This window comes from Photinus pyralis, unplaced genomic scaffold (assembly GCF_008802855.1).
Source record: "Photinus pyralis isolate 1611_PpyrPB1 unplaced genomic scaffold, Ppyr1.3 Ppyr1.4_LG1, whole genome shotgun sequence".
Classification (NCBI taxonomy): domain Eukaryota; kingdom Metazoa; phylum Arthropoda; class Insecta; order Coleoptera; family Lampyridae; genus Photinus; species Photinus pyralis.
This window is the reverse complement of record NW_022170249.1, coordinates 51129544-51155086: the sequence shown is the minus strand read 5'-3', so window position 1 is coordinate 51155086 and position 25543 is coordinate 51129544. Positions and strand designations below refer to the sequence as shown.

At 36.2% G+C, this 25543-nt stretch overlaps 2 protein-coding genes across 2 annotated transcripts in view; one reads left to right on the top strand and one right to left on the bottom strand.

Moving 5' to 3' along the window:
- Positions 1 to 1206: 1206 nt before the first annotated feature.
- The window catches only part of LOC116162347 (neurexin-3-like), a 37658-nt gene continuing 13321 nt past the window's right edge, over positions 1207 to 25543 (bottom strand). Inside the window, exon 2 of the mRNA XM_031475967.1 lies at positions 1207 to 1293. Within this exon, the coding sequence (XP_031331827.1) occupies positions 1207 to 1293 (87 nt within the window). The remainder of the gene's footprint in view (positions 1294 to 25543) is intronic.
- On the top strand, positions 17988 to 18875 carry LOC116167384. Its single transcript, XM_031482740.1, has 4 exons — positions 17988 to 18055; positions 18110 to 18274; positions 18324 to 18473; positions 18521 to 18875. The coding sequence occupies exons 1-4, from the start codon at positions 18041 to 18043 to the stop codon at positions 18686 to 18688; spliced, it is 498 nt and encodes a 165-aa protein (XP_031338600.1). The 5' UTR covers positions 17988 to 18040; the 3' UTR covers positions 18689 to 18875.

Below are 25543 nucleotides of genomic sequence, written 5' to 3'. Positions count from 1 at the left end.
ATTTGAAATGCGTAATTTGTCATTTATTAAGAAAAGCGGTGACCTTTTAGGAACCTGGCTCTTCTAAGGTATTCATCCGATTTAATATATTTTGAATTGAAATTAAGCAAAATATTAAATAAATAATAAATATTATAGTATGTACATGTATAACCTGAACTAAACATATTTTTTAGCTTAATCGATGAATGACAAAGTAGTCTTGAGGTTAAAACACCGAAATGGCACCCCATGTTCCCTCAGATGTGGATAAAGTGTGTCCTGCATTATAGATATGTTTTTCACTGGCCTATCGTATTTAAATAGTCACATTTCAGAATGCTTACTGAAACATTTACTATTTGAAGGATGATCTATTGACTAAGAAGAAATCCATTAATCATTTCAAATAAACTCTAGAAAATATAGTATTATCATTGAATAAAGAAACTGAAATGGTATTATCGATGGTTTACTAAATATCTCATCTTCCGGGTTCATCTTCTTTGGTATTGGAATTCGAAGGATTCAAGATAGATGCCTTCCCCATTTTCTGCCTTCAGTAAATAACACTTTTAGATGGTCTAAGAACTTTGCCGTGTAGGAGAAGAAATTGTATCTCATAAGCAACTGGTTTAACACACAACAATAGAAAACGACCAGCACAAGTTGCTCTTATCTCACGGCAAAAAGATCTTCTACTTTGAAATGCAGTACGTATGTACGAAAGAAAGGAACAAACACACACCTTTGAAAGAAACATGCAGGTTGTCGTTGTCGATTCCTCACACAACGTATCATCCTCGGTGTCATCCGAGAGACTCAAAGACAAGTGTCTCTCCTTTGATTGAATTTTTTATAATAATTAAACCCTAGTCATGAATTTATTGTAGTAATTTGATTAACCATCAAACCAAAATAAAGGACAAAACCTATTAACATAAATATTAGGTAAGATTATATTAATAGTAGTTTAGTTTAATAAAACATCAGATTCTGTACTAGAAGGACTACCTCTAAAGTTAACATTCAATCACATAGCAGCACTTACAATGTAAAAGACTTCAAAGGTAAGGCAGAAAAAGCGCTAGATATTCTCTAATTCAATAGTATTCAGGCATTTATTCCTAAATAGCATCCAATCGAAAATCCACTCATTATAGCCATTCACAGAGTCGCTTAAAGAGGTTCTACGCAAACATAGTAAGAAGCAAACGATAGCAGCCACTACTCGTTCTTTTCTTTATTTGAAAAACTCACCCTGGACTGAGGAAGACAGAGCTCCTCGGCACCCGCAATAGCCCCTCCGTCACACTGTAACAACAGGACTCAATCAGCCCTTTTCACAATACAAAGACACCCACAATTGAGTTCCTTTCAGCCGCTAATAATCCTAAAATAAAATACTACACGCATTTACAAGGGCTTACTTTTCCCCTTTTATTTCGTTTTCATGTGAAATTGATTGTGAACTTAGCAAAGTACGTGCGGGTGGAAAAAAGTTTACTTTGCAGTTATAGTAGCGAATCGAAAATGAGTAACGGAGAAAATAATCTCCCCTGCAAATATTTAAATATTTTACGATGAAGTAAGTTTATTCATATATTCTTATAATAGGTTTGCACTTCAGCACCGTATGTCTCTAGTTTTAGGCCTTTAGGGTTAGAAGAAGAACACTTCAAATGCAACTATGAAATTAGGAAAATTAAAACTTTTTTATTGGTCCATTTCTGATGTGCGTTAGACATTATGTTAAATTGCAATTTGTTAGAGATAGGTAGGTAGTTTAAATTTAGCGAAGTTTCGTATTTTGATGCTTAACAAAATGCAGTTTTGACACTAAAAAAATTCCGACTACTTTCGGAGATATTCGGAAAAAAACGAAATTTTGCAAAATTGATTTTATTTTTTACTGAAGCTATTTAAAAAGGTATTTCGAAATAAATGACACATTATTATGGCCACTTTTTTCCCTCTACAAGATGTTACTTTTAAATTTGAGATTTCGTCTCCAGTCAACCATCATCAACTTTGTTTTAGCATTGGAAATGCTTATGTTTTGTGTATGGGTGTGAAGTTACCAGTTTCGTCAAGCAGAAAGAAGACAGTGGTGTCGCGTCAAGTGTTGATTGTACCGTACTCGGCCGCAATCAGTAGATTAAAGAAAAGAGCATCTTAGGATGAGGTTGTTATTCAGAAAATGTACGTTTGCGACAGGTGCGAGCTTGCGAACGAGTGGAGCAAGTGATCCCGGGCGAATAAGGCTTATTTGTGTTTTCAAATGGCGTTATACGGTTAGCATTTCCAATGTTACCGATGGTTGCATGGATTATGCGAAATCTGTAAATTTTTTCTTTTGGAATTAATTTTTACTTATTGTGTCATTTAATAGAGCATTTTTTTCTGATTTAAAAATTGTAAATCACTATCTTTTAATCAGAAGCACTATTGATTCGTAAAAACGCAAATAACTACGTATGTACACTACCCAACGCTAAGTTTTCTAAGCAAAAAAGAAGATATTAAAAAAATTGTGATGTTTGCATTTTTGAAATCAGAAAAAATTCTCTATTAAATGGCACATAAAGTAAAAATTACTTACATAAGAAAAAACAAAGTTGATGATGGTTAACCGGAGACGAGACGTCGGATTTAAAATTTAAAACTAGCATCTTATAGAAGGAAAAAAGTGACCATAATAATGTGTTATTTATTTTGAAAAAATTTTTTAAATAACCGGATATCTCCGAAGGTAGTCGGAATTTTTTCAGTTTCAAAACTCCATTTTGAGATGGCAAGACGTCTATCGTGCAGTTTTTCCTAAACGCATTTTTGACTCTTGGTTTAAGTACAGTAGACTCTTAGTAATCTGGAATATATTGGAACGAGGTACTGCCGCATTAGTGAAAATACTGGATTACTGGAAGGTCATCAATAAAATCACTTATAGGCACCAAAGAAATGTTTTATTGTCCTAGAACAACTAATAAAAAGGATTTTAGAATAAAAAATGACATAATCAAAAACGTAGTACTCTACGCGAGGAACGTCCCAGATCAATACTCGGTACCGCACATAGAAGATTTCTCTCAAAGCTTACATGTGAATGGAATATTGCCCATTCCTCCTGGAACACCCTGTATATATTTTCAAAACGTACAAAACGAAAGAACAAGAAGGAAAAGTTGCCTTTGCAATCTTCTACTTTCTTTCTTACCCAATTTCCGCAGTGAAATCTACAAACCTGGTACAGCACAATGTACTTTCTCAGTAGAATATTACATAATCACCCTGCTGTTTACGTACACTGACGCATGTTAATCGAAGGTACAAAGTGATTCACATCATATTTAAATGGATTTAGTGAATACACGCAATTATTTTAATTTTATGTAGTTATACCATCCTTGATGTGTATAAACACATCAATCAGCATCGTGGGATTGGTTACGAACCGTTCAGTCCGTAAAACGACCCAAAAATCGATTGCTTTCAAACTTTGAATAATTTATAAATTGTATTTGCACAAAATGAAGAGATTTGCAATGAGACACTAAAAATCGAGTACACACGAAATGTGCGAGCTTAGAAGGAAGATCGTATTCTTATTTGAGAGCAAGTTGAAGCAAAAGATGGTGATGGCCAACTCGCTTGTAAAGTTTGGTCTATTACACATTAAAACTTCTCGGAAACGGTTTGGAAATACTTTCTTTTTTGATTAAAATTCATGGCTAAAGCCTCAGGCTCCTCCACCAGCATTACTCATACGTCCGTTTTATCAAAGCTGCGATATTGACAGTTCTCCGTTTCGTAAACTTGCGTAAAATAAAATGGATGCGGTTCCTTAACGTGGATTCCTGTTCGTATTCAGTTTCCATTGGATAATTTTGACCCAGGAAATACCATTTAACCGTTTAACTCAAAATCCACAGAACTATACCTAAGCGCGAATATCTTGCTTAAAACCCAACGTGATCTCTATGGCATCTTTTGCAGTTTCTCGCAATCCAATCGAATTTTGTAGGACTTGAATTTACTTATTTACAAAGTTCCGTTTACCGCTTTCGTTTCACATAATACGGAATCAATACTAGTAACAGCACCGAGACTTGCTTAAAACGAGATATCATAATTGCCGTTTGCTTGTACTCGTAGATAATTGCTTGCCAGTCGAGTTGAACATCGATCCATCAATTTACCATTATGACTGGTTTTCGAATAAACGGTTTTACAACTCCCATAATATTGGAATTATATGTACAAAGTTCGCTATACGTACGCCGTTTGTTACGTAATACGATTTCAAATTTCAATTAAGTCGAGTTATTGTGCACAGAATGGAGTCAATTGCTGATATTTTTACAACCAAACAAATTAAATGTTCAATACATTGTAAGTAATTAGGAAAAATAACCAAGCAAGAACGTCCACGAAAGTTTATTACTCGGTGTATTGATTTTTAATAAAATCCCTGGCAACATAGTTATTTACAAACGGGTAAATTTATTGTATTTTTCGTGCTCAAGATAAACACATTATGCTCAATCTAATTTTCTAATAAAAAAGATTATACAGTTTCTCAGCAGGTATGTAATATATTATCTACCTTAGAAATACGTACCATTTCTTAGATTTATGTGGAAATGTATTTTCTATTGTATTAAAGTTACATTGAACGATTAAATACCCACATTATTTTATTTACTCTTTATTAGACATATGGTAGCCGCCTTTTGTATTTGGGGTAATTGAATCCACAGCACATTTACGAAGGCGAGTGCGTATTTGAACAATTTGATTAAGTTTATGAAGCTATCCACGACAGTGGTACTACTTTATTACTTCTAACATATAACAATGATATAACCGTTATATGATAATCTGTCAAAATCATCTGGAATTTAACCACTGTCTGTTCTTGGGAGAATAAGATCACAATGAGTAATAATGAGCCACAATGCGGTTAGAATCAGTTTACTTTTATTTGTATTTTAATCAATAAACACGTTAATCATTCGTTAGTGTCGATATTATTTCGACATCCCTTTTATACAAAAAGCATAGCAAGCAATTATCAAATACAGTCCACATAAATATCGAGGTTTCGCTTTACACGTAACAATGTGGTTTCCTCAAAGTCCCCGCTTCTGGAAGGTGAGCTTAAGGAGAGGGGGGGGGGCAGAGGTTGCTAATTACATTTTATATAAAATTGTTTCCAAAACACATTTGTGGAATTTTCAACAGTTTTCGAGCTATACCTTATTGAACATCGATAATTTTCAAGAAATTAATTTATACCCAACTCCTTTTGTAAAACATTTGCTTCTAATTCCTCCAACGATCGTTTTTCTGAAAAATTCTTAGACACGAACTTATAGAGCATTAAATTTCTTTTAATATGCTGTAATTTGTGCTACTTTATCTTCAATTAATCAAAAGCTATAGAATAGAACTCAATTTCGATGTTCCTCTAGAAATGACTATGTTGACACTGTCACATACAGATTTATAATATGTGCTTTTATTTTCAAAATGTAAAAGCTAATTTCTTGAATTGCCAATGGTGTTCGAGGTAGATATAGGTACGTCAATGAATACCGATAATTTTTGAAAGCGTAAGATTTTTTCGCGTGCGGATAAATCTGCGCATTTTTACAAATTTATTTTGTAAAAAAAGTAGCTTTTAGTCTCACTGTGGCCGAGTGGTTAATTGGCTGGCAGCAAATGCGGACCCGTAGAAAACCGATTGTAGAAAGACGAGGAGTGTACGTGTACCTACAGGGGCCGTGTCATTAACAACTTTAAGGATGGGACTACATGATGTGGGGTCGGTGACACCTGGGCGTTACCTTCGAACGTGTTATACTAACTATATTATATGTATACTATATTTTCCTTTTTTCTACAGCTGGGTTTGATTTTTTCAAATTGGTGTCGTCGGAAAGATCTTGTAAACGCGCTCAACTCCTGCGTGGCGGAATTTTACTTTTTTTCCTAGGGGCGAAATTAACCACCTTTTGCAAGGTGCGCGTCTTAGAGGAGTATCGACTTCAGGCGGTATCTTCCGAATTTTGTCACTCGGTTTAAAGTTTCTTAAATAATTGAAATATATGGCTCTTAATTTTCAAGTTGTTCACTCGAATTTCGTGAAAGAGAATGATTTATTTTGGAAATTTCTGAAGAACCATTATATTCGGAGAGGTTGTACACTGGTTTTTAATGGGTGTACCGACACACCGTCGGTCCGCAAGAAAAGTGACATATAAAGTCAAAAATAGTAAATTTTCGGGAGAAGCAATTTAAGTTTTGTTAAAATAAAACCTTGACGCAACGGGCGAAGTAATTCAAATATGCCTTAACTGTGGTACGCATAATTTTGCAAAGCCCTTAAACATGTCATTTGAAGAGAAGATTTGGTAAACTTTATTTTTCTTAAATAGAGATAGTAACGCCTTCTTTTTATATAATAATAATAATCATAATAACTGCTGAGAAATAATGCCACTTTGCAAAATAATACATAGAAGTAGACATAAACGTTATCTTACCTGAACAGGAAAACCGTCATTACTTGAATAATGTCACTTTTCTTGAATTAAAATGTTTGAACTAGTGTCACTTCTCGAAATGTGTCGCTTTTCTTGCAAGGAAGTGTGTTTTCTACTACAAAGCAAACGCGCAACTGAAAATGAGACACTTTTGCTGATCCATGTCATTATTGAGTGTATTAATGGAAATGCGACACTTATGTCATCTAGCGACTATAAGACGTCGTATAGTTAATACATTCATATGCATCTTTTTCAGTTGTTTTGTGCAAATAACGCAAAACGGCTGTTTTTTGAGTTATGTCACTTTTCTTCCGGACCGACGAGTCATCAGGGAGCACAACAGCAATTGAAGAGAGTAGACGATATCGGCTCAAGAGGTGTGTGGACATAAATGTTAACTTTGGAAAGTGAAATCAAACAACAGGATTTCCTTTCCGACTTCCAAAATCCGCTGACGATGCAGCTGCAGAAAAATGGGACAAATGCCTTCCACGCTTCAGGTAATGATGACGACGGCTCTCAACAGATTAAAATTTATCGACAGCTGTTGTTGGAGAGAACGTTGACTTAGCTGTTCTCTTGGTAGCCAAAACCCCAGCTTATGACATTCCGTTGGTAGAGGTGGAGTCTATTGTTAATTCCTCACAACAGCTGCACCAGGGTTTAAAAATGAAGGGCAATGACCATTTGTTATTCTGCATTCACGGACTCTGAGACAACATCCGCTCGGAGCTTGGAGCTGCTCCTCATACCTTGCGTCGTCCAGAAATAGTTCTCTGTATGGAGTTAGTTGGGGACCAATCTGCGAGCTCTAAATATACTATTATCGTCCACAAATGTTGAATGTTCGATTCGTTTTCGCTTTCGAAATGCCTAGAGCAAGTAATTATAAAACCCTCGTCACCGTTGAATTAAAACAGTTTAGATAGTAATCAGAACCAGACATTCAAACTTTGCATAAGTTTGTGTAGTTCCATAATTTGTTTCCAATCGAACATAAATTCCAAGCTTAATCACGAAAGGGATTAGAAAATATGTCAATACAACATTTTACTAGATGTGTCTATTACGAGCTATAGGATAACATATGTGGTGTACAAAAGATTTTATATTAATTCTGTCGCCATGTAAACTTCAATGTCGAAAGTGAAACTATAACCCACACAACTCTGTGCGTGCTTTATCTCATAAAAGTGGGCAGATGCCATAACTTCGTATTCCCGGACAGTGCATTCTTCAGAAACTATTAAGGCACCAACACGAAGCCCGAATTACTACTCACCGCCGGAATGTGGACGCTGACGGTCTTTAGAACTTGCTTTAATGATACTTCTGCTAAAGTAATTAGAGTGAAAATCTCCATCAATATAAACCGCGGGCCATTCTTGTATAAAACGCACGTTTACCACCCGGTAAACTGTAGAGCATTTTTTGCACAAACCATATACCAACGCCGTCAAATTCGGACCAACACGCAAAAACTACGATTTATAGCAGTCTGGAGAGCAGTGATAATTTCCCATTATTGTTAACACTTGAACCATGTCACCATTTTCTCCGGTCTGTTACGATATTGAAGGGGAAGGCGGCCCGATATAAATAATAATAATAGTTTATTGATCAACAGAAGAAAAACTTTCAATAACAGATCAAATCCTTGAGAATTAAAATAAGAACATTAGGAAAAAAGTGTAAAATTTCAAATAGCTATGTTAAACTAGAACAGCCTAAACAAAAACAAAAATGCCAATTAAAAAATGTCCAATTTATATGAGAGTTATGTAAGTAAATTAAAGTATACACTACACTTGACTTAGCTAGAACTATGGTTTATTTCACAAATGATTCTTACTCCTTTACTATCAAGGTAAAGACTTTAGGGTGCTTACTTTAAAATGTTTACTTTAAGGGGTTGATTATTATCCATTCCTTAGTTACGATTGTAATAGCATTAATGTCTAAAGGTTGTCGTACACTTGTCCGTTCCGTCACGTCAGATCGCCGACTGTCGAGAATGGGATTACAGGTGACCGTTCCTCTCCGTTAAAAATGGGAGCGTAACGGGCGAATGTGAGCGCATTCGTTAGTCGACGTTTGTTACATGTTCAAAGGAAGAGAATATGGATGACAAAAAATGAATTAATCTAGTTCAAAAATGTCCAGAACAAACTGTCCTAGCACATGATTTCATTCAACTTAACCACAGCTGTATTTGGTGGTACGTTCGGAATGGGTGCTGCTTAACAGCTCTTTCAGTTGGAGGGAGCCATACCATGAGAGAGTATTCCTGATCCCAGCTATCTCGATGGAATCCGAAGTAGAGCAACTGCTGGTAAAGATCTCAGCTGCACGTTGTATCATTTTGGACTTCCGATATATTTTGGCAAAATCGCTGTGCTCCAATCTACCATCCACTCTCAAAATTTGATACTTGACATCGTAGGAAAGGTTACACAACAATAGTTTGCTTAATTTCGCGATGGTAACGGTTTCACTTAATTTAAAATTCAAAATTTTTGGTGCTTTAATTCAAATTTAAAACCTAAAGATAAAGCAAAGTCAAGGTAACAAGATGATGATGGTCATCACTGATAGTATAAAGGTGACCAGCCATTTGCCATTCAATTCTTGATTGTTCAAGATCTTAAGCTAAAAGCATCTTAAAATTAATTATTAAGTAACAGAATAACAAAACAATATAATTCAATAGACAATATTTGTACTTATACGTGAGTGTAATAACGCATTCATATTTGTAATTTTAACATTTTCAGATCTGTATGATAAGCGCCTCATGGCTACCTAAAATTACATTTAACAATCCTATTTTATATATTTGGAATCCAGTTACTCATTCTGATAATACCTAAAGATAAAATCTGTAGCTGCTCGGAGCTAGTTTTTCATATTTCAAGGTTCTTTTATTTTACTATAGTATTTCTGTTGAAATTCTTCGAGTTGCCCTTTACCCACCAAAATCGGCACTCATAAACAAACCAACGCCTAAAATAAATAGCAGTATTCAAATTCATACCGTCGTCTGTCAATTCCAGCAGCTACAGTCCTCAAGGTGTTCAACCGCCAAAGAAGTAAAAAATGATATCCGACAACTGACGTCCTTGATAAGCAACACATTCTTCAACAACGCTCGGCAAAATTGCGTTCTGTGCAATTTTGGAGGGGAGGGGGTCAAGAAGTGCGGAACGCTCAAGTTTTCTTCTCCCATCATCTGGTTCCTTGGCATGGGAAGTTTCCGTGATGGTTTGGTCAATTCAACATCGTGCATCAACGCGTCGGGCAACTTTGCTGAGCGTCTCGAGGAATGTGTTGCTTATCAAGGACGCTATTTGTCGGATATCATCTTCCATACTTGAAAACCTTATTTATGGAAAATAACTTCCACATTTTTTCTACGAAATGCTTTTTATTTTAATCTCTCGACTCTAATGTTAAGGGAATTTCAAATGTGGTAATTTTCACCTGGACACCCTGTACATACACAAACTTTCCTCCAACACCATTAAATATTATATTACTTGCCAATAAGGTATTCGAATCTCCGCGACAGTTCACACCTCCATCTCACACGATCAGTTTGACAATAGAAATCAAATATGCAACTAACTTCATCAATAAGCTTACCTTTTCATATTGTTAATATTTTAATGGTCAAATTACCAGAAAGGGCTAGTAAACATCACGACCCTGAGATCAACTTCTGCGCCGAGCGCAAAAAGCAATCGGTTCGAATGTATTTTTACCCGGTAGTAGGCTTTTTGAACTAACCCTAATTAATATACTGAATCTATTAATAATATACCTACGGCACAATTTTTTACACACAGTTCACCTAAAATACAATCATAAATCGCTAAATGGTTACATAATAATCTAAGTGTCAGTTTTTCTTGCCTCAGTCAAACTTATATGCTAGTTAATTTCCATTGAAACAGATGTATTGTGATTTATTTTCACGGAAATCAGAGACTCTTTTTAAAAGAAAATAATAGCAGTCAGATAAGAAACTGCAATAAGCAGAGTAGGGAAAACCTCAGATATCGGCGTCTCCGTTAGGTGGACACATCTGCTGTTTTATAAACGTGAAAGAAATTAATGTACACAATACGCATAAATGTGTCGATACGTGCCCCTACAAAAGAAAGTAAAGTAAGCTCACGGGAAATTGTACGAGGGTGGGAAATTGCTATGAGTCAATTTTGACAGTGATCTCTTTGGATGTCACCTTAAAAAATAATAAACCTCCTTTACTTTTAAAATTCCCTTTTATCATCTTAGGAAAATAAAACGTCAAAAATATAATAAAAGCTTACTAAATAACAGCCATATACCGCAAGAAATCACAGTCGTAGACTTTTATGTAACATACACAACAAGAAAGAAACTTCGCAGAACGTAAAAGCGTTCATGTAGTTACGACGCTTCGTTGTATGGGTTATAAAAAAGAAAAAAGATGAGATAGATACATTGAAGAGAGCTATATATTGACAAACATAAAGTAGGGGCATAAAAGCGAGTAGGTATATTGTAAATATTTATAACTCAAGGTATCATAACATACGAGCACAATATAAATTTATAGCGAAAATCAGTAGTGTTCTCCTGCATACACTACTCAGTTTTGTTTTGTGCGAAATTGGATTTAATTTGTATTAACATACTAGATAGTTCCGATTTCGACTCAAAAAAACAGCATTCCGATAAGGAGCGGTATAGCAACATTATGCCAGTAAAAAATATGTTTCTTTGGGAGAACGAAACTCGATTTACATTAAGGGCGTTACTATTATCGCGTGCTTCGAGTGAATAAAGGTACCAACGTGGCATAACGGTTAGCCCTGACCTACCCTGGATACTTTGAAATTACCAAAATGTGCTTAATGCTTCACACTTCAAGACGGTGTTTAAAAAAGTACACGACCGCACACTGCATGCCTTTGAAAGAGAGATCGACGACTTCTGCGGCCAATGCGAGTGGATCTATCAATAACAGGATAATACGTCAAAATGTATGCAATATGGTTTTCCACTAAATCAGATATCCGCCTGTTTCAAGTTTGGGTCTAAGCTCCAAGGCGTAGTGAATAACAAGGTGCATAATGACAATTTTCCATCTCTTATAAATTGAACCAAAATAGTTAAAAGACAGCCATTGCACATATAAAATAGAGCTTTTAACAGTGGTGTATAAAAATTAAAGGTTTGCTTTGTATAATAGCTAAAGCTACTGTAATACTATAGTGGAACTTTTCTTGACGTAACATATGATATGTTATACAATAATTATTATTATCCCTCTCTTGTTCTGAGCCATCAACGGACTTGCGCCCAATTACAGTGACCCACATAATACTTTCTAGAGGTGCCTGTACACTATACTGCTCCGGTATTTACCTTACGAATTAGGAAAACTGCAGGAAAACGTAATTCGGAGTAGCCGGTAGAATGCTCGGAACTGGTCTAAGGTAATTTCCATCCCTGCCACAGATGAAAAATTCACCTCAACCCAGGTTCGCACACCCGACCGACGGATTTATAGCCCACCGCTCTACCATTGAACCACAAAGTCGGTTAGACAAAAAATTTAACAAACTACATTTCGATCAATATCATCAATGTAGAATTCCATGCTAAATTGTTTTTGTTTCATTCCATCATTATTGGTTGGGACGCAATCGATTAAAGTGCTAGTAAAATGTACAATGCTGTAATGCTGCTAATAAATCAAAATTTATATTGCGACAAGGCGTAATTATTGAAAATAAGAGGTAAATATCAAACAGGAATTCAAATTTAGCAAATTGTGCAAATTTTAACTAAAGTAGCGAGCTGTTTTTCCAGTTGCTCGCACATTTCGCATTCATGTTTGAAATAGTATTACTTACATTTTATAAGCACATTCCACTAATTTATTTATGAGTTGTAGTATGACGTAGTTTCATTTTCATTGTATTTTATATATCTAATTGTAAGCCGCAGTGGTAGTTGACATATTACATTATTTGTTGACTTATTTTACTGTGCTTATTTTGAACTGCCCTTTTAGATTTGAGTTGCTTATTTCATTTTTAAGTGCTCCATCATAATATGTAAGTATACAGCCAAAATTGTGTTTGGCCGGAATATTTTCAACGCCGATAATCTTTCTTTGCACATAAGATTAGATATACATTACTTCTGGTTACAGACCAATCATCATATAAGAAAAATGAAAGTGAGGATGAGCTTTAAACTGTTGGTCCTTTTCTCTTGTGGATTTCGTTACCATGCGCTCTACTTCTACTATGCGATCAAAAACCTTTGGAATCTTTCTTTACATCGGAAATCGCACTTTACCAAAGGCGACTCGACCGCCACTTATTTTTTATTGCTCGTTATTACCTTACTACGCAACTATATAAATCAACACGATCAAGTAGCTACAATCGTCCAACAAAAATTAGCCCTAAAACATAATGTAATAACATGACACATAACACATCATACTACAAATTTAATACATTCCACAGATAATAATTGAAAACGACACATAAATTATATTGGAATAGAACACTACGCACAGATAAAGCTACTACAATAATAGACAATACATTAAACTTATTATAGACAAAATACAAAAATCAATTTAAATAATAAACACCACAAATACTCTGACATAGCTATAGAACCTAAGGTACCTTACACCATAGTTTGAACATTTTAGATTTAGATAACAACACATATAAACATTTACAAAAAAGCAATCTTTAACACATGCCATATAGTTGGAAAATTCATTCCTAAACGTAACACAGGATGCCACATACACACATAATCCCTAACATCGTGTCCCGTCAAAACAGTCCTGTCAAAATAGCCTCGCTCAAAATGGCCCGCATACAAAACGGACCCTGCCAAAATAGCTTTGTCAATATACCACGTACGGTCATTTAAAAAAGTAATGATCCCCTAATAGGTACTCTGCTGCATAAGCAACCAACATGCCTATCACATCGCGCTCCGTCGGTTGCTTCAAGGAAGAGATACCTTAACTTGTTGGTTCACATTTCCAAGTGCACAATATTTTTAAATGTTGATTCGGCGATCATTACTTTTGTCAATGATTGTACCTATGCACTGTGTCCAAGATAAGGACATCTATCATGAGGATCTCGGAAAGCATAGAGCATAGCTGGTACAATGATGGCCAAACTAGGGAGTTGTGCAATTAAATTTAAATTAAATAAACACTTTCTCATTGCCACTATTTGAGCTTTACAATATAACGTTGAGAAATGTTCACTGCGACGTTTTTTTCAGAGAAATCATCAACTTTATATAGACGGTAAAAAAAACATACTGTATTCAGTAGCATTTTTATTACGATAAAAAAATGGAACATCAGGTTTGAACAGGATGGTGCACCCGCGCACGATGCCCCTAGTCGTGCGAGAAGGCCTATATTTTGGCGGGGCTGTTATCATATCCACCGAGTGCGCGTTGGCCATAGCCGGGATGCACACGATTAGACACCTAGTCAAGGAAAGGCAGGACGCCTACAAAAGAACGCTGTTCGACTGGGCGGGCGGCGAGATACGCTGCAACAATGGCAGAAAGAATGGGAGGAATAGGGCCCAAAGTAGACAAAAACCTTCATCTCAAACGTGGAGGGATGGGTAGAGAGGAAATGGGGAGTACTGACTTACGAGGTCACGCCGGCTCTGTCAGGGCACGGCAACTTTGGTAGTTATCTAGCTAAGCACAAAAGGAGGGAGAACAACGTTTGCGTGTACTGCGGCGAAGAAGATACAATCAGACACACCATTTTTGAATGCGAAAAGTGGAACCCAGGCTTTAAGGCCGAAACAGAGTATGGCAAGTTAAATTCATTTAAGTTCAGTTAAGGTCAGTTTAGATCAGTTAAGTTCAGTTAAGTTAAATTAAGGTTTCGTTTTCGTTGTTTAAATTTATTTGCACATATTTTGCTTGAGATGAAAGCTAGCGTATTATTAACTGGTTTTGCCGCACCTTATATGTGGGCGATTAGTCCCGATCTATTCATTCAGTTCCCTTTATTGAAGGGTCGCATAATTGTCTAAGAGAAGAGAATTTTTAACACCAATAGTTAATGAAGTGTCATCCGCATCCAAACTTCATGAACCGTTTTTCTTTATAATATACGTGTTCAAGTCATAAGAAACAAAAAGGATCCCGGAGCGGTACCCTATTACTTTTTCTGCTTGAATGTTTGATGTGTTTTGTACATGATACGTTCTTGCTACTAAAGGGACGAAAACTATACCTATGGTGCAAAGTCAAGGAACCATATATTTGTTGCTAGATGAACTTCCTCACTATTTGGGTCGTTGTGATCCAAAGGTGGTGCAAAAAAATTTAAAAGGTAAAAAACAGTAAATCTGAGTAATTGAAGGTTTTTGAAGTTAATGCTTACTTATATTTTTTCAATTTATTACATTTTGATGGAGATTCATTTGAAGGCTATGTATATTAATTAATTAAAAGGTTCACATTGACAACCCATTAGCAAATTAAGAAAAAAGCAATAAAATCTATTAAATCGCCATAGTTCCTGTGGGGATAATTGCCTTTGTAGTGGAAATTTACTGAAGTCGTGGGGTCCACAATCGCACTATGATAATTCGCGATATTGTAAAACTTTGCGGCGTTTTAACCGAATAACAAAAATGAAACAAATGAAAGGTTTATGACATTTAATTGATAACACATACTTAACGAGACATCGAATATACAAAAGGTGTTGACTTTTCAGTTGTTAAAAACCGAATCTGCGTATTTTTCGGGTAGGTAAGAAAAACACCCGTCCCGGGTTTTAGGTATGCCGTTAACTTTAGGTACCTATCCTAAGAAATTCTTAACAGTTCCCTTTTTTTTGATGAAAGTAGTCCAAATGGTGCTACTGATAGACCATGGTCCAGAATATTAAACTGGTATATTTGGAAGTCAATAAACTTGCGAGTATGCGCAAGAACACAATGACGTTTGTGAGCCAATCGATAGGAATCACGCTAGATTAGATCATATGCACATTCATCAAATAAACAGAAAAGTTTATAAAAACGGCAAACATGTGAGCTAGGAACAAGGGTACAAGGTGTGTTAACTGCTGAATTAAAACCAAAAAAATAAGTACACCAGGTGCAATACACGGTATAGTAGCAGCTCAAAAGAATGCACGAGAAAAATATATCGGAACCAAAAAAATGAATATCCAAAAATATGTAGGTATGACTTTTGTAAATCACGTCAAAGGGTAATTTTCTTTATTATCCCTAATGTGTACCCACGATTCTATTTGTTATGATTCAGTTAATCCAATATTGACTTGCAACGTTTTATTATACCCTGAATTGTAACTATTATTTAAGCATTAGTAGATTATACCGAATGATAATCAGTGGACCGCTGCTTAAATATATTGAATGTTGAGCCACTATAGTAGTCATTTTATTTGGTATTAGGTACTACGAAAAAAGAATATGATGCTACGGGGGTTCCTTCTGGATTTGAAGATTACCATCGGTTCCGCCCGGCAAGGCAAACCGTCTTCTTCTTAGGCTGCTCAATCGATAAAAATAAATGCTCCGGCTAACTCAAATCGGTGGGCTTTTAACTCTTTTGAAACTGCGTAACAAACCTTAACCTGCCGCCTACCAGTCTCCTGCCTCAACTCCTACTCCTCCCTTTCCTTCCCCTCGTTCTTCGTTAAAGACAGGCACATTGAAACCAAATAGATAATATATTGAAATGAGATTAGCGATACAAACAATTTACAGGGATCTAGCAGTTCTTCTCTTCTCCTTGTAAAAACACTAGCTTAACAATGACAACTAAACTAAATAAAAAATCCTAACAGGTGAGACTAATTTACTCAAGGGGTGGCCATCCTCTACAGTTTGAAAATTGCAACAACAGGTAATCGGTTTTTAATCCAGCGTGGGCTGGGACTTATTTAAATAAACACAAAAATTTATCCTACTCTTTGGTAATCGTTCATTGGACTTTAATAAACAATCAAATCAAAAAATTTTTTACTATAGCTTAATTACCAAAAAGTGGAATTTTACAGAATATTACAAATTTAATTTAGACTAACCTTTACAACATTTGTACAGCCGATCTTGTGAACTGCTCTTTCCTCTGGTACAGGGTGGATGTGATGAAACCTGACACTTAGGTCTCTGTGACTTCCTAGGGGGTGGCTTGAATTTAACACACGGAAACAAAAATCCACGGTGCCTATCCTTCCTCGGAACGAAGCAAAGTTTAGTGTTTGAACGGAAACTTAGTCCAGGAAACCCTTCGCGTGGCGAGTGGGAGACGGCTAGTTGCCAAAGTTTCTACGCAGCACGGGTACTTAATTTTATTTTATTAGTTTATTAGCTTTGATCGCCTGCGGGAGACGGATTTTTTGAGTTAGCGGTACGGCAGAACACAAACTTTTATGATCACTATCCGACGGTAAACCGCGATGGTTCAAAGTATTATTTCACCAGCTCTTCTTGGGGCAAATATCTCTCCGAAACGCAGCGCTCCTTCGACAAATGACCGTACGGCACTAATAGGAAATTCCACCTGGGCGGATCCCGAAATTCTGCGCCTTGAGGACTAGGGCAGCACTTTGATTTATATATCCTCGAGAAATCACAACGTATCCTAACGCGATTCACTGCATCCAAAGTAAACTGGGGTGAAGCTCAAGGGTTCGCCAAAATATCACCTGATTGGAACCTGGGTCTTCTTCGCCAAAAAATCAACGCGAAAAGAAAATAACACTTCGGAACGGGTGCAAAAAGCACGCAACTGGGAGCAACCGAAATAAGCCGGTGGCTCAAACCGCCAAGTGTACCAAAACGATCGCTCAAGGTACGTGTTGACCGCTTGACGTACTAACCGCGAGTCTTTCCAAAAACGATCCCCTTCTTCAGAATTGAAATGAAAAAACCACACCCAAATTACCATAAAACAAAAATGGATCCCGCTAGAAATTCTCCCATTGGTTTAGATAAAGAAGACTTAACCCACTCTAACTTCGTCGTCAACCTCAAGGAACTGCTGACTAAAACTGATCTCACGGTTTTCTGCTGATGACGTGAAAACTCCTTATCTCTTGACGGCTCGGTGCTACATCCGCTCCTATTCTCGGTCTAGACGGCGCCAAAGTTGATAAACGAACGACAAAAAACTCGCATTACTCATGATGACGTCAATCAGCTTTGCACTCTTCCCACGACGAAATTAAATCTGAGCGAAATTAAATCTATCGGACCATAGTCTTGAGCGAACCGAAATGCCCAAACACAAAATTTCTAACCGGAACAAATAATGAAATATACAGGGTGACCTTCACTATCATGACAAGAAATTTCGAAATTTTTAATGAAATTTGGCGCGAAATCAAACCACTCGTTACAATGACAGCATTAAAAATAACTGCTGTGACAATTATTTTTGTGTTCATTAATTATTTTTGTATGTCTGAGTCAGTGGTATTATAAAAATCATTATTAAATGTAGAAAAATAATAGCTTTGGCGTTTTTAGCAAAATGGTTACTCGTTTGTGCACGAGCGTTGCGATGTTAGCGATGTTAACGACAATTTGGTGAAAAATTTCACTTATAAGTGTGTGAAAGTAAATCCCAATAGATTATACTTAAATTTTAGCTTTATAAGCAACGGTCGTATCATTAACGATAGGGACGGACAGGTATTTAATCAGTGTGAAGTGACAGTACGCGTTGATTCAATTCTTCTAGATATCCGTCAGCAGTGGATTTTTCAGAGGCAATCAGTATCGGAAGGGGCCCGTTGAGTTTAAAATGCCATATTGCGAGGGTATGAACCGAAAAGAATTCGATATTCCTAATCTGCTGAAAGATTCTAATGTACAATGTCCCATATTAAAGGTACGTCTACGGTCAATTGTTTGTCGCCTACAATTACTTCATTACAGGGAGTATTTTATTACGGGTGTAATATAGAACCAAATGCTACAAATTTTCCTCCCTTCATTCCGGAAGGACGATGGAAACTAATAATAAAATTTATTGTTGGTTCGGAAACGGCATTTTCCGTTAATTGGTACGCCAAAGTTGTTTATCCTTTACCAGTTACTCTGTAATTGCTTAAGTACTGCATTTTTACATTTTCTTCTTAATTATACCTTCATTTTATAAATAAATCAATAATAGACGAGCAGTAATAATAATTCGAATCATAGGAATACCGCCACACAGAAGCATTTCTTGTTTTAACAACCGTGGAACTAATTACACTTCTTCTGCTTCTTTTTATCAATGGAATCCCAGGCGGCGATAAACGGTCTATATTCCTCTGGCAAACTGAGTAGAATTTTGATAACAACTTCGGATTCAGAACGGGGTTGTTCTAAATCCTCCAAGCGCTGTGCCATTTCTTCAACGTTGGCGATATGTTACGAAACTGTCATCTTTGAGCCCATAAATTGAAACTAAACGATCTCACATCCGTTTTTAAATTCATTACGTGCCGTACTTGGTTTTTCTCTATAGCGCAAACCCTATGGTCATCCTTGCCTTTTTGTCAAATGTATTCCACTCACTTAATTTTTGTGCCTCGTCTTCATTTGGCTTCGGCGATGATCCATTTACGACATGTACACATCCAAATACGATTGCATTTGGAATTTCCATACATTGAAATCAGTACCGTCGAACTTACCTTTTCCATTTTCAAAAAAGAGGAACCTGAACGCGGTTCTTACGAAGAACACGAACTTCACAAATCACGAAAAAATTACTTATCCCGCAACGAAGCACGCTGCCCCCATAACCTGATGGTATATTTATAAATTCACATATCTCTATAGTACCTATTGTAAATTCGTCTAAAGGCGTATAGCATCTTTAGACGCCTACGTAGTATCAAAGGACACACTGTAATATTACAGTATAAGTTTACCTCCTGTGTGGTGTGTGTTATAACATAAACAAATAGGGGATGATACGTGATAAACAACTAACACGTCAAACCTGCAGAATAACCTGAAGGAGTATAAGTAGCATGCATTTGATGTTGACATTTAGGTTTATTCTTGTTTTATACGGTTTTCTAGCTTTAAATTCATTCATCTACCCTTCCAATATCGCGATGGGGCTATACAAAACAAATTAATTCCAAACGAATTAAATATCACTAACGTTTTAAATGGGGATGCAAATTGACTACTTTGTTCGAATAGTGGTGTTAGATTCGCAAATCCAAATTGTGATATTCATTCCTTCTCGCCAAAGAGAGAGGTGGTGCATTTAATTAAGTCATCGCTTTAAGATATTTACCAGCGCCTTTGTCTAAAAAGGATTAACTACATAAACAGATCAAAGTGAGGGTGTAGTAGTTTAAATCCCACAACTTAACTAGAAATGGGATCATAATACAACTTTGCCAGGTGTATTTAATTACGAACGGGTAGCTAATTTGTAAAAGAATTAAGTTTGTCTGTGTAATCTAGTAATTGGCTGTCTCGGTTCTTTACATCGTTGTACATCTTGATTCTGCATTTTCCTATTAATATTCAAGAAGATTAATGCAATAAAGGAGTCAAAGATGAGTGTAATTAATTGCATGGCAATTTCTAATAATACGAAATTTATAAAAAATATCTTATGCCTTGTTCTGTTAGTCATGAAAATATGAATAATTACCATCCTGGAAAACCCAATTTACAGTGCAAACATTACAAAACCCAACCGAGATATATAGGTAAAGGCCAAGCAATTAATTTGGAACAAAATTAATTGTTTGTATTGAGCATAATTAGTCCCATTCGCGGCGTGTAAATATATTTCAATATTCGTGTCCGTCATGAACTTATCAAAGCCCTAAACGCCAAATTCCAATTAAACCGTCAATTACTTCGTTGAGACGGAAAATTGTAAATACAAGTACGGTTTCTATTTGCACGCAAAATGTCCATAGTTTAGGTCGTTCTTTAATAGAGCAGCAGAGAAGGACCTTTGTCTTGGACGAAGAGGATAGCTCTATAAATTACTAAATACATGTAAAGCGCAAAGGTCTTGGTTAATGAACACATTCAGAAGTGGCAGGAGTGTTTTAAAAAGGTCGGCATTTTATGACGTAGGTAAGCGGCTTGGAGTAGTGATGCCCGTGAAATGAATTTCTCCTGCACTTATTGACACGTTGGGATTCAAAGTTGAAGCAATTTTTGTAAAATATGATCTTCATATTGCACCCAAAATAAGCACTTTTTAGGGGAATTTTTCGAAAGAAATTCCCCTTATATGTGATGGATTTCCGTCCGCTTGTTCCTCGTCGAACTCGAGAACGCCTTTTTTTATATTGTTTAAAATCAGAAACCTTCTAAAGGGGAGAAATAATTATTTATATTGTTTAAACAATTATTTATTTAAAAAAATCAGATTTGCGTGATTTTTTCCACAAAAATTCTTCGTATATCAATTATAATATAAAAAATAGTTGTTAAAATAAAGTTTTGAGTAATACTTTATGAATATTGTTTTTATACATACACATAATGATACCCATATGAAAATGAAATTTTATATTAAAATAAGATTTCGGGTAAAATTTAATACAAAAATGGTCAGTTTTGCATTAAATGACACTACTTAACTCTGAAATTGAAGTACTCGGCCTCATTATGAACTGCAATTTGCTGTGGTAGTGTTGTCTGATTTAGCATCTCTGAAAAGAATTAAGCCTTCATATGGCTTAAGCCTTTCGTGTGATTTGAGCATTTTTTACAATTCACATTTACAACTCCTTCTGCAAAAGGATTTAATTACAAGCCCTTTTATAGCAGTACCAAAAAAAAGGCTTAATTCCATTGGATTTAATTCCCAAAATAGAATTAAATCACGAATTAATTCCATTTTGAATTAGTTCATGCCCAGCTCTGGTAGAGACAAAGGTAATATTGCACGCGAAAAGATGGTAACACTATCAGTGACTCAGTATTCGTTTGATTTTCGAAGTGAATACACGTTTCGTCCAGTTTCTACAACTTCCGATTTTGATAAGGGGAAGGGAGAAGGGCGGTAGTTTGTAGAAAAGTTCATTTTATTGAGACCTTTAATTGGTCGAATTCTATAAAAGATAAAATTAATTTCTACTTCCTCCCTCCTCCCCCCCCCCGGCCACCTGCTGATCTCGGAAGGAAATCGTGCAGGAAAGTTATACTCTGTACATACCAATTCATTTCGGTGAGACCTTTCATTAGAATACCATGAAGGGTAAAACGTGTGGTACCCCCCCCCCCCCTTAATCATTTATTAAATTTAGTTTGATTGTAGTTAGATATATCAGTATTTTCTAATTGGATTTCATTATTACTTCCCAGTTTTATACAGAACAAGTAAAACTTTTAAAAAGCTGCGTGGCGCTCAATTCTATGTAAGGAAGTTATGACGATTATGAAGAATCTTAAGCCCTTTTCATTTAATAACCCAATGCACAACCCTGTGTGTAAACTATTTTCAAATAGGAACAGGTCACAATAATTGCCGAAATCTGGTAACCACACGGGGAATTATATGGGTAATTACATTTATGTATTATTCGTCAAATTTAAATCCCATTCAGATAGCAGTGTGTATAGAATTTTTGGCGCGCTTGAGTCTAGGACGCTTTCGAACACATCAATAATATTGACACCACCTAAACTATGATTGAAACTGTTGGATGTTTGAACACATAACCTTCGTTCACATCTCTGAACAGTAATGATTTTCCTTTCACGACACCAAAGCATTGAAAATTCCTGCTTCATGTTAACCTTGCTTCAGGTAGCAAGAAATATTTAATTAGGTTAAGTATAAAATTGACAGTTTGTGGGGGTGGAAGTGTCTCGAACAACGGCCGTGTGATATACGTGAAGCTCTGCTCGATATATTATGCGAACTGGAGTAATTAAAATGGACGTTGAGGGAGTAATACACTTTTAATTTTTTAATGAGCTACGCTCTTACTGCCGATTCAATCGAGTTAAAAACAAAATTACATTACAAGCTGTTACCTCTGTACGCAATTCCTTTCATTCCTTAATTAGCTGGCTCTTAAATTTACAATTATGTCACAATAACCCCCCGTTAAATGTATCAAGCAAGAATAAACGAAAAAAACAAATTAAATTTCGCGTAGTTACACAAAATAGCCAGCTTTTAGTGCCCCGGGCTTCAGGGATCTGCTGTTACGCAAAAATCATATAATATATCCCGCAAAATAACATTATGTTTTACTTTTAAGCAAATCTCGCATGTACAAATTTAAATTGCAAATTACAATTTACAACTAAACGATAACTGTGTATTTTTGGGCTATACTTTCGCCGAAAATGAAGAGATCGGAATTTAACACATGCAATTAAATGAGACGGAAACAAAGCTAATCCCATGTGAAAATGAACAAATTCAGGAAAAAAATATGTAAATACCTTTCTCCCGTGGGAAACTAAAACCTATCAAAATTTTCTACTTCAAGTTCGATCCAATTTATTTTACATTCATTCTTAGTTACCACCTTTCAAAATACGACATCCTTCATTCTTAAAGTTTCAACCAAATCGCAAGATCTCTCTAAACTGTGATCACGCTTTCTATACATTTTATACTATAGCAAATATAAAAAAACTGCATTTTTGGATAGAAGCAAGTCACTTTGCACAGTGATCTGGATGAAAATAAACAAATTTACACATAACAGCACAAGTATCATCCCCAGGAACAGGGAGGTGAAGGTTACTTACATGTTTATAGCTTTTGGCGACAAGTGTTTGTGGCATGCGAGCCTGATAAGGAGGTGGATTGCCCACAATCTATTGTCGTTGAATTTTAGGATGAAGAATATCGAATCTTTTTGTCTGATGACAAAGTTAAATGTTTTAAATGTAAGAAGATTGGCCATATAGCATAGCTTCTAAATGCACAAGCCTGAATCAAAAAGTACCGACAACATACAAGTAGTCACTGCTATCATCGAATCTAATAAACGTCGCGTCGCCATTCAACTACACGTCATCGGAGAGAGCGTCAGCTTACATTTATGATGAAATTCAAGTAGTTACGAAAGATTCCGCGGAGTACACAATAAATCACCAAAACTTATCTACAACCGAAGAAAAAGATGAGATAAACTTTTAAAATATTAATCTCGAAATGTTCCTTGTCTTATAACAAGTCATTTCTTTACAATTAAATAAACAAAATGATTACAATGCAGCTATAAACAAAAATTAACCATCTTCTAAACTACACAAATTAACAGCAATAGGTACCTATTTTGAAATGCAGTACTGTGACAATTTTCATTTTGTTCTCTGTATTTTCCTCTATGCACATTTCCGCAACTGATGGTGATGACCAACCACATAAGGTAAAACCGGGTGAGATGCCGTACGTTTCTTCTCAGCCCGAAAAATGGACACAAGTTGAACTTAAAAAAAAAAGATCTAACCTCCAGCTTACTCGTTGGTCGTTACTTCACCATATATCTCACATTGATAATGTTGTCTGAAAGAGTTTTTTATATATAATCGGAAAACTAAAGAAACTGCATTTGGCCATCTCACCCACCTGGGTGGGTAAGATGCCGCACTAGGGCAGGGAGAGATGGCTTATGGATATTAACATACAAAACGGTCAACGTGTAGATTTTTACTGCAATAAAAGGCACTTACAATTTATTTGGCATTTTTAATAGTTTGTTTTTTCAATTCTGCACGGCCACACATGTTACATCTTGTTTCATACAATGTGCAGGTTTCATGCATCCATCTAGAACAGTTGATGCACTCAATCCAATCGACGTTGGATGTTGTTGTGTTGTAATTTTCGTAGCACTCCACGCACATATTACTGTCGTGTACCGACTCGTCTTCACTTGAACTTAGAACAGGCTCATCCTCAGACTCAGATGAAGAACTATCGTCTTTTCGAGCACATCTTTTATTCTTTCCATGACCTGTTATATTTGCATTCTTCCTTTTTTTATTCTCTTCAGCTGTTTCCCCTTTAGTGAGTTTCTTTTCTTCAGTTTTTTTCTTTCTCTCAACAAGAGCCAGTCGTTTCTTAGTTTTGTCAGCCATTACTTCTGGCGAGGTTAACACCTGAGCTGACTGCTTTCTTGAAGATGGTTTTTTTGAAACGGGCGTGGGAATTGGGGAAACCTCGAGAAGGAGTTTTGTTGGAGTTGGCTTCCCCCGACACGGCAACCTATCTTCTATGGGGCTATCTTTTATAGGTGTCACGATGATTGTAGTGATTTCTTTAGAGGTCGATGGTGCAGTCGAAGGGTCAGAACTGGTTGACGGGAGTGGACCTTCATCATCATAATTTGATTCCTGGTCAGATGGTGGGGAATCATAGTCTGTCGTTGCAAGAAATGCGTCGTCGGGAATAGCGGAAGGTTTAAAAGGGTAGACTCCACACGCCCTGAATCCGGAAACACCTGCACAGTTGCAGATTTTGACCAAGCTTGTCCAAGCAGTTCCCCGAAATGACGCCTCTCCAGTTTCTTTCCAGGATTAGCGTTTCCCCACTCGCCTGCTGCGTGCCTGTAGTGGGCCTTTAAAGGCTTAAAAAATGATCGGTCAAGTGGTTGTAAATATTGCGTGGTGTGGCTTGGTAGGCATAATAGTACAACATCATTACTGGAAGCACATTCCAAAATATCGGGTGAGTTCGTGTGCGAGCCATGACCGTCTAGAAGTAATAAACACTTTCCCGCTGGTTTTCGTGGTAAGAAGTGATCTCGAAACCAGTTCATGAAGATGTTTTCGTCAATGTAGGCTGAACTAGATACATAATTACCTTGCAGCCATCTATTTTTTACATTTATGTAGTTGTAGATCGTTATGCGTAAGTCAAGAAAATGATTAGATACTTACAATAAAGTAAAATGATATTTTCCAATACACTGAACACAGTAACTAAATGTACTCCCTTGCACAACATACAATGTC

Bases quoted from the DNA above. Each gene is read 5' to 3' on its own strand.
- LOC116167384 (XM_031482740.1), top strand. The intron at 18,275-18,323 runs GTATTTAATCAG...CAATTCTTCTAG, and splicing joins TTAACGATAGGGACGGACAG to ATATCCGTCAGCAGTGGATT. The intron at 18,474-18,520 runs GTACGTCTACGG...ACTTCATTACAG, and splicing joins TACAATGTCCCATATTAAAG to GGAGTATTTTATTACGGGTG.